This window comes from Medicago truncatula, chromosome 7 (assembly GCF_003473485.1).
Source record: "Medicago truncatula cultivar Jemalong A17 chromosome 7, MtrunA17r5.0-ANR, whole genome shotgun sequence".
NCBI classification, from domain to species: Eukaryota; Viridiplantae; Streptophyta; class Magnoliopsida; order Fabales; family Fabaceae; genus Medicago; species Medicago truncatula.
This window is the reverse complement of record NC_053048.1, coordinates 124,324-133,788: the sequence shown is the minus strand read 5'-3', so window position 1 is coordinate 133,788 and position 9,465 is coordinate 124,324. Positions and strand designations below refer to the sequence as shown.

General features: G+C 31.8%; 1 protein-coding gene across 1 annotated transcript; it reads right to left on the bottom strand.

The window, feature by feature from the left end:
- Nucleotides 1–4,047: 4,047 nt before the first annotated feature.
- Nucleotides 4,048–5,702, bottom strand: LOC11439439 (NAC domain-containing protein 83). Its single transcript, XM_003620909.3, has 3 exons — nt 5,124–5,702; nt 4,710–4,969; nt 4,048–4,624 (listed from the first exon to the last, which is right to left on the bottom strand). Exons 1-3 carry the CDS (start codon nt 5,305–5,307, stop codon nt 4,298–4,300), a joined length of 771 nt encoding a protein of 256 aa, XP_003620957.1. The 5' UTR covers nt 5,308–5,702; the 3' UTR covers nt 4,048–4,297.
- Between the last annotated feature and the right edge of the window lie 3,763 nt (nt 5,703–9,465).

Below are 9,465 nucleotides of genomic sequence, written 5' to 3'. Positions count from 1 at the left end.
TAAATTAGAAGAAAGTCATAGAATGAAGTCCTAGACAATGCATCATAATATGAAATCGAGTTGGTAAGGTTTTGTGTGAAAATATGCATGAATTGCTTGATGAATTTAAGTCCTTTAAATTAATGATAGAGTGACCTTCATGAGATTTAGGATGTGTCCAATGAGTTAGGACAGGCATGATTCGAATCACTTTTTGATTCTTATCGTTTTTCATATTTTCTAGAAACTTTTCTACAAGCCTTGATGAATGTCATGAAATGCACATTGTGGTTAATTCAATTGTGATGAACCCGATCTATCGATGTTGAGAATGAATTTGGCTAAAGAGAGGAGGAAACTAGGCCTAACCCATGTAGAGTGTATTGTCATCATATCATATCATATAGTTTAAAAAGAAAGTGACCTTGCTAGGATATATCAACATAAACAAGCATTATTTATGCCGTCCCTGCATTTCTTGGTATCCACTTGGCAGGACTTGTTGTATTATGGCTTCATCACATAGTTTATTCTAGTCTTTTGAGAAGACATGACTATAAAGTGTTTTAAACTGATGATGTGTTTGTTTTACCATTAAGCTTTTTTTTAAGTTTTATTATTAAACTTATTAACTTTAGGGTTTTCTTCGTTATCTTTGAAGAATTGAGAGATTTTAGCTCACATTCGACTTAGATTTTATGTCAAATTTAACATATCACAATATTCTAATGTGAGATTTTAGCTCTTCCATATTATATGAGATTTTAACTTGCATTTATCACGTATTTGACATATTGATTATAACATCTTCTCTTTTATTTAATGTGAGATTTTAACTCACATTAAACATATCACAATATTATCTTCCTCAAGTGTGAGACTCCCCACGTCCTTGATTTAAAACAAAAAAAGACTTCCACTTCCTTAGTCCCCCGCCAAATCGAATCAGACTCTAATATCATTGTTGAGACTTTCGAGGGAGCATTATTGAATAAGATCATTTCATTTAATTAAAAAGGGTTATACAGGTGAGTTTTGGACACCACATCTTCACAAAAACCTTAAAATTTTAAGTATATGAATTTCTTTATTTGGATATTGTTCAATATCTATTTTTATATCTTATGTGAAATTTTAACTCATACTTAACATTATTATTGCATATTTGATGATTACTCGCAATGTTTCAAAGACAACATAAGCCTCACCTTAATTTTAAAGATAATGTTTCATGTACACACTTTTTTCCATACACACATTGTACCACTACATATGAGAGTGTGAGAGAGATAATACATATGAGTTTTTTTTGTGTGGAAGGACCACAAGGATACTTGTTAAAATTGTATATAGATGTACAAATAGTACATACCACCTAAGGTGGTCTATGTATCACTACTCTAATTTTAATATGTACATGCACACAATAATTGCGAGACAAACATTATTATTTATGAGTCAATACATTTTTTAATTGGAGATGACGATACCTTGTTTTATTGATTCTGCAAATTGCATAATTTTTTTGCTTTCGTCTAAAAAGTGCCAATTGAATCATTTGTTTGAGTTGTACTGTGCACGGCTAGTCAACTCCAACCTGGCTGGCTAGTGGTGCTCGTGTACAATGTGATGTATGAATAGTTAAGAGGGCAAATTCTACAAGAAAATAGGCAAGTTTTACCCCAACACATAAACATTATCTAAAATATTTAATAAGAAATATGTTATTTGAATTTGAAACCTTATAATTTTATCTCTATCTTACTTATTTTTTTTTCATTTTATATGACTTGGATGAATTTTAAAAGGATCTTTTTAAGGATTTCTAATTAATATTTGCACATAAAGTTAAATAATTTAATTTTCAATGATTTGAATACATCAATATCAATAAATACTTACTATTTGAAGGTTGTTAAAAAATACTCTAAAAACACTTGTTTGCATTTTCTATTTTAAAAACACCAATAAAGCAAATAAACATGTATATGTTCCTATTTTGATGTTCAGATATCATTTTCCCATTAAATAAATGACATTACCTTTCCCACATAGAAGTTTACATTATGTTTGCCTTTAAAATTGATATTTTGATTGGTGTTAATTTGACAAAAATAAGAGAAAATAAATATGAATTGAATTTCAATAGACTCGTATCTATTTCTCTTAACAAATTGATGTGTCTTGAAAGTTAAAATAAAAAAGATTGAGTTTTCTACGTATGTCTTAGAGTCAACTTCATCACCATTTGGTTTGAAGTTTTAGATAATTTTCATGAACTAGTGAATTTGCCTAAGGGAGTAATTTAGAATTTGATGTTTGAAACAATTTAGATGGAAAATGTTGATGCGAAGGATGTTAGATAAAAATTGCTATGATATGACCAAAAAAATGTGAATGATTGAGTAATGGGGAGTTTTATTTGTTAGAGAAGAAATTCTATGTTTGAGGAGGAAAGTCAATATTGGTGATTGGAAAAATTGAAAAAAATGGAATTGCAAACATTAAGGATTATAAGCCAAAGAAAAAGATATGGATAAGATACGCATCCTTGTGAACACGGCGTCACGAATTTGGACCTAGATCAATAAATTTAGAATCTTCTACTACAAACTTTTTAGTAATTCATTCATTTAGTAATAATAATACATGTCATTAAACATGTTTTCTTGTCAAAACTTGAAGATCTAAAACAAGAGATTAAATTGCTCCTACTTTGGAAGTCCGGGATGGGGTCACTTAGAAGGCTTCTCGCTAAAATAGGCTTCAACATTTTCTATAAAATTTGAACTTCATTTTTAGAGGTCGTAAATTGTTTGTGTTTTAAGAGTGATTCAGAAGTTATACATTGAATAAATAAATGGATGCTAAAAAAATGGATGTTAAACTCGAACATGGATGGTAATCGAATTAATTTAATTGATTTGGGTTAGATTTTTAGGTTCATATGATCATTGGTTTGGTTCTTATACTCCCAATGAAGTGTATGTAAATAAAAAAATAAATACTTTAATTTGAAGAAGAACATACACTTAAGTTTGAATGGACTCATATTTGAGAGATTATCGGTGTATGAAATATAAGTTAGAATCGCACCTTAAATGAAAAGGTAGACATTAAACAACATATAAATCATATAGCTCATATATCAAGTGAACGTTAAAAAATATGTAACTCAAGATAAAATATGAATAAATTCAATACCTCTCTTTCAGTTCTGACGAGATTCTTTGAAAAAACAAAATGTAAATTGATGTAAGCTTTTGTACTTGTATTTTAAAATTAATGATAAAAACATACATTTTTTTTTTTGTTGTTGATGAAATTAGTTGTAGTTGCCCTTATAACTAATTTTTTTTTATTTTTCATCCATGTTTCCCTCGACCAACATACCCCCCCTATCTACTGCTCAGCCTACCGTCTGCTGATAGGATTAAAATTTCTAAAAATGTTGTGGAAAATATGCCCTAAACAAATGTCTAGTTCTGTACATTGAATAATTGTTTATTTTTCTTTGTACTAGTAGTAGGCTCTTGAGATTTTGGTGAGTTTTTTGTTCCAGGTTGTAATTGATGACAGATATAAATATCAATTTATTCTATCTTGTTATATAAAAATAGATATGGCACGAATCAATGTTTGTGGAATTGGGTTCTTTTTCTTGACCCATTTGCAGATTCTTTTTCCTTATTAAAGGAATAAGAGCAACCAACAACTAGTGCGATGCTGATCTCCCAAAGATCATGTTCTTATTCTATGTTCTCCTCAAAATTGGTATTACCATTTGTTTTATTTTATGTTATGGTTGGACATTATTAATTAAATAATAATTAGCACAACCAACCATATTGTAGTGTTATTTTTTTTTCTTTCCATCCATCTAGCCACTTTTGCTCTGTCAAAGAAAGCACCTACCTTGTTGAAATGAAAAAGAAAGTTTGCTTTTAGGTAAAAAGAGAATCCTTTGGTTGCTTAACTTACATGGATATGTTAGAATCACAGTGACTCATTTTAATTGATTTTCGATAAAGCACGATAGATCATCATGATTGTGACACAAACATACACTTAAAAAGGAGCGGAAAATAAAGAATTTTCATTTGGATTCTTAGATTACATTGTTGAAATTAACCGAAAATAATACTAAGATACATACTCTTCAATTGAGAGAGAGCTCAGATTAGACTACTCTTAATGCCGACCTCATTTTGGGACATTTAAGATAATTACTACTTACATAAACATAAACATAGACATAGAAATAGACAGACCTAATAATAAAGACAATTAACACAAAAAAGGAAGGGGAGGGGGTGTATTAAGCATTTCCAAAAGAGGATGGGAGTGACTTACTGCTGTCTTCATTTTCTTGTTCATCCAATTCATTTGTGATTCCACTGCTAGCTGGTGAGATTGTGATTGAGGTGGAGGATGCATCCGTATTATTGTTCTTCTTCTCTGCCAAGAAATCATAGAAAACCACCACTTTTGAACTTGAATTTGAGCTTGAAGCTGAGTTCTTCTTCACCTCATCACCAAAGTTGCTGCCACTGCTTGGCTTCAATCCTTTGACTACTCTCTCCTCTCCATTTTTAGCACCACTTCTCCTCTTGAGAAATATGCGACACAGAACCCAATTTTCATTCTGCAAAACCAAATTCATTCATATTAATATTAATTACAAATTCAGAGAAAGAAAGAAAGAAAGAAAGAAAGAAAGAAAGACTGACCAAGGGGGGGTTGGAGTGAGAAGAAGTGAGGCGATATTCATGCATGATCCAATCAGTTCTTGAACCATGAGGAGGTTTGCCTCTGTAGAAAACAAGAGTTTTCTTCATACCAGCAACTTCATGAGTCTTTGAATTCATGATTTGTTTGTCCAAACCAGTTGCTTTCCAGTAACCAGAGTTTGTAGCTCTGTTAGATCGGTTCCCATTTGGGTATTTGGCTTCTTTGGTACTGAAAAAGTACCTCTCTTGTTCCATATCACCTAAAAGAAAAAGAATAACACACACTCAAATTAATTAATCCACATGACATTGTTTGCAGTGGTAGTAGAAGTTATCATGTTCCGGTGTCTGTGTGTTGTGTCTGTGCTTCGTTAAGTTATGATTATAAATGAACAAAAAAGAAAAGGTAGATACCAGGTAAATCCCAAGGATCAGACTTGCAAAGATCAACTTCAGGAATGATGGAAGCAGGTAAAGGGAAAGAGAAGACCTTACGCTTCAAGTATTGAACAACAAGTTCTTCATCAGTTGGATGAAAACGGAAACCTGGTGGCAATCTCACTTCACCATTCTTCTTCACAAAATTCATCTTCTCCATCTTTTCTACAAATAAATAAATGTCAAAGCCACTCGTGTGGTAAACAACAAGTTGTTTCTTTCTTCTTGCTTATAAACCCATTAAAAAGTTGTAGCAAAGTATAGAATAGAATAAAGAAAGAAGAGAAAAGGGTGTTATTATTGATGAATTATTATTAATAATATAAAGAAAGGAAAGGAAAAGGGCATGGAGAAGAGTGAAATGAAGTGTGTCTTCTTTTATAGTAATAATGGGTCAATGAGTCTGACAAGGAAGATGAAGTAGAAGAAGAAGAAGAATAAGAATAAGACGACATTTGTTTGAGTTGAGTGGCGTAAACTATACTCAACTCTCTTCTCTTTTCACTTTCACGTTTTCTCCTCCTATCCTTTCTTTAACTCTTTCATTTCTAAACAAAACTAAACTAAACTACTCTCACACTTAACTATATACATTATATTAAATTAAAATAATGACAAGCCATGCTTCTTAGTTCTGTTGGATTGGACTAATCGCTTTATCTAACCCAACCAAAACATTGTTATTGTTATTATGGAAAATTAGCTCCTTGTCTCTATTTGAATGACTAGTAAATTAGAGGATAGGAGTAAATTATTAAATTGGTCTCTATCTTTGTACCAAATTATTAAATTGGTCTTTGTCTCTATTAATAACTCAAAATGATCTCTGTCTTTGTCGAACATTTTTCAGATTGGTCCCTGATTCTATTAGTTGTTTTGTATTTTGAGTGTTAACGGCTCAATATCTTTTGAATATTATTTAGTGGTTAATGATATAATGTATTTTGAATCTTATTTGATACGTTAATGACTTAAAATATAAAACAACTAATAGAGTTGATGACCAATTTGAGAAACGTTTGACAGAAACAGAAACCATTTTGAATTATTACCATAGTCATGAACTAATTTAAGAATTTGGAATAAAGACAAGACCAATTTAATGATTTACTTATTAATTTAGTTAAAGAATAAAGAGTTTTGAATTTAAACTCAGCCAAAATAGAAAAGTTAATCTAACATATCATTATAAAAAATTAAAAACATTATTACTATAATTTTTTTAAGCAAACTTTATTAATCATATATATGAAAATGAGAAGCAACCCATATTCCTAATAGTACGGCTTTATTAGAAAATAAAGACAGAAATGTACCCCAAAAAAAGGGTATGGTAGAAAGTAGAAACTAGAAAGTAAAGTAAGTATAGAGAGGGAGAGGGAGAGGGAGAGGGAGAGAGGTGAGGTCATCTTATGTCATTGAGTACAGCTGGAAGTGACCCAAAATCCAGCAGCAACATTAAATGGTAAGTGACAGTTTCTGTTTGAACGAAAATACGCAACTCACCCTTATTTGAGCCATTTCTCACTTTTATAGGGAACAAATGCAAATGAAAATGCACTTGCTTTGGTTCATAGTTGATATAGCACGTCACATAAATGAACACATTACCTTTCTTGCAAATTGCTACTCAACCCAACGCCCCCTCAAAAGAGGCAACTCTTCATTTTGTAATTTACTACTTTATGTGTTTGGATATACCCTCAATTTTATCTTATGATACACAAGTAAAATTGATCTTATCTTTTGTATATATATATATATATTTTTTAGATAAACAAAATGATGATAATTACCAGGAGTTGAGGTTCGAACTCAGTCACAAGATTCAATCTAACGATTTTAATATTTTTATCAATTGAATTAAAACTTTTAAATTATGTATAAGTTTATTTCTACTAGTAGACTAATAAGGGTAAAAATATAAATTAGTATATGGTTTAAAACCAATATAGTTATTTATGCACATTAGATAAAGTATAAACTCTCTTGCAATTTGCTATTGTTACTATTGTTGCTCATGGTAACTTGATGCTCACTCATCTATCTTCTGTACTTTCCTTCCTTCCTATTGCTTTTACTTTTACTACCTACTTAACCCCTTTTCATGCCTTTCTATCCTCTGTTCCCATTCTCTCTTTTCCCCTTTTTTTTAGCTCTTTACACTTTTCACTTGTCAATTTTAGTAAATAACTTACTTTACACTCTTTTACGATGTTATGTTCATGTGCGTGACCGTCATCAATTTATTCACTCCTTTTCTTTTACATATATTATATTATATCCAATTTATTTCAGCAAAGTTTTCATTTTTTAAATGTAACAATAATAATTCAGGTTTAGACTTGCTCAATATGCTTTGCATGACATGTCATTCACTAATTTGTGCTTGTAATGTTCTTCTCAAAAGTTATAATTAATTATAGTTTATAAATTTTTATATCATATCACTCTAAGGAGCCGTGAACGTGAACGTTAACAAAAATATATTTGCTATATCATTTTCAAATCAAATAAAATATTCCGTTAGCTTTTCAATAACTTAAGAGTCTAAATCACACGCTGAAATAGACTAACCAGACAAATAGGCATATATTCTTATTAATGCTACATGCATAAAAAATCTATGACCACACATTAAAACTGATCACAAAATATATTTATTTTTCTTATTAGATCGAATTTCACAATTTAAAACAGTTTATTTTTACATATTACACTTAATTACATTTTGATCCTTTAATAATTTTATCACAAAAAATAATCTAGCCCCTATTTTTAACTTCACAATATTGATCCCCTGATTTCTAAATTTTTGAAATTGAACCCACATTTAAATATTTGATAATACTTAAGAAACTTTAAAATTTCATAATATATTTATTATTAATGTGCTGTTTATAATTGATTTTACAAAAAGTAAAAATGGCTTTTTTCTGGTTGAAATCGTTTGGTAAAGAATCCTAAAAGTTTTTATGTCGCCACACATATCTCTCCGTTCTTCTCCACTTCCCTCTACCCAATTGAACTCTTTCAATTATCCCTCGTAACATTCTTGAGAACCTTAACTTAAATGTTTGAAACACAACATTACGCCTTAAGTCATGATTCTTACTCAATGAGACGAAGATTGTGATGTTAGTATCGACTATAATAACTGTTGCGAATTCGATGAGAAATCACACCAATAACAACTTGATGTGTGGAGCAATGGATAATCAAGCAACCAAAACAAAGTGTATGGAACAATTAAATACAAGCAAAAAGTAGAAAACAACGGCGAGAAGAACACAAAGAAGAGAAGAACACAAAAGAATTTGTTGACCCAGTTCGGTCCAAATTGACCTAGTCTGGGGGAGAAAGCAGCTATCCGTTCCACTATATGATGAGTAACGTTACAAAAGAGAAATCAATGGGTTACAAGAATAAGTCTCCCACATAATTCTACCCAAAGTCCCAACCTCTTCCCGTAACCAAAAGACTCAATCATAATAGTGTTTCCTAAGGTGAATCAACCCTCAAAACCTAGTGTTTGTTCCAAAGAGACAAACTCTACACAAACCCTAGTTTTGTTGTTGCCTTTCTAAACCCTTGTTTCAGCCCCCTCTATCTCAAAGTTTGCTCTGATACAAGGTCTATATTTATAGTAAAAGTATCGCTTAAAATTTGGTACAAATCTGCACCCAAAAATATGTTTATGTTATTTGCTGCCAGCGCACCATCGTGCCACGATGCGACCCCATCGTGCCATGATTTTTCCAGTGCTTTGCGTCAAACTTGAAACCTCCAATCGTGCCACATTGCCCAGAAATCGTGCCACGATTCCTGCAGATCTTGATTTTAAGTTAACTCTCACAATTCTCCACCTTGACTTCAAATCAATGATGATGCCAATCATCAACATCCTTGCTGCTCTTTCCCTTGCTTCCCACTACTCCAAGTAGCTCCACAAGTTTACACCCTAACCTCTTTAGCCATCGGAATGTCTACCGCCTTCTCGAAGATGCTTGTAGTCCAACTACGCTAGGAATTTCAGGTAGTTCTTACAAGACTATACCATAACCTCTTCAATACGAGACATCTCCCGCTTTCCTTGAAGATCTACTTGTACCCAATCACCCTTGGCTTTTAGAGTAATCCACAAGTATACACCTCAACCCCTTCAGCCCTCGGAATGTCTTCCGCCTTCTCGAAGGTCCTTGCAGTCCAACTACACTAGGAGTTTTAGGTAGTCCCACAAGCATTCACCATAACATCTTCAACGCAGAACATCTCCCGCTTCCTTGAAGATCACCTTGCATCCAATCACCCTTGGCCT

Bases quoted from the DNA above. Each gene is read 5' to 3' on its own strand.
- LOC11439439 (XM_003620909.3), bottom strand. From the start codon at position 5,307: ATGGAGAAGATGAATTTTGTGAAGAAGAATGGTGAAGTGAGATTGCCA. The intron at 4,970-5,123 runs GTATCTACCTTT...TTTTTCTTTTAG, and splicing joins TGATCCTTGGGATTTACCTG to GTGATATGGAACAAGAGAGG. The intron at 4,625-4,709 runs GTCAGTCTTTCT...TTGGTTTTGCAG, and splicing joins CTCACTCCAACCCCCCCTTG to AATGAAAATTGGGTTCTGTG.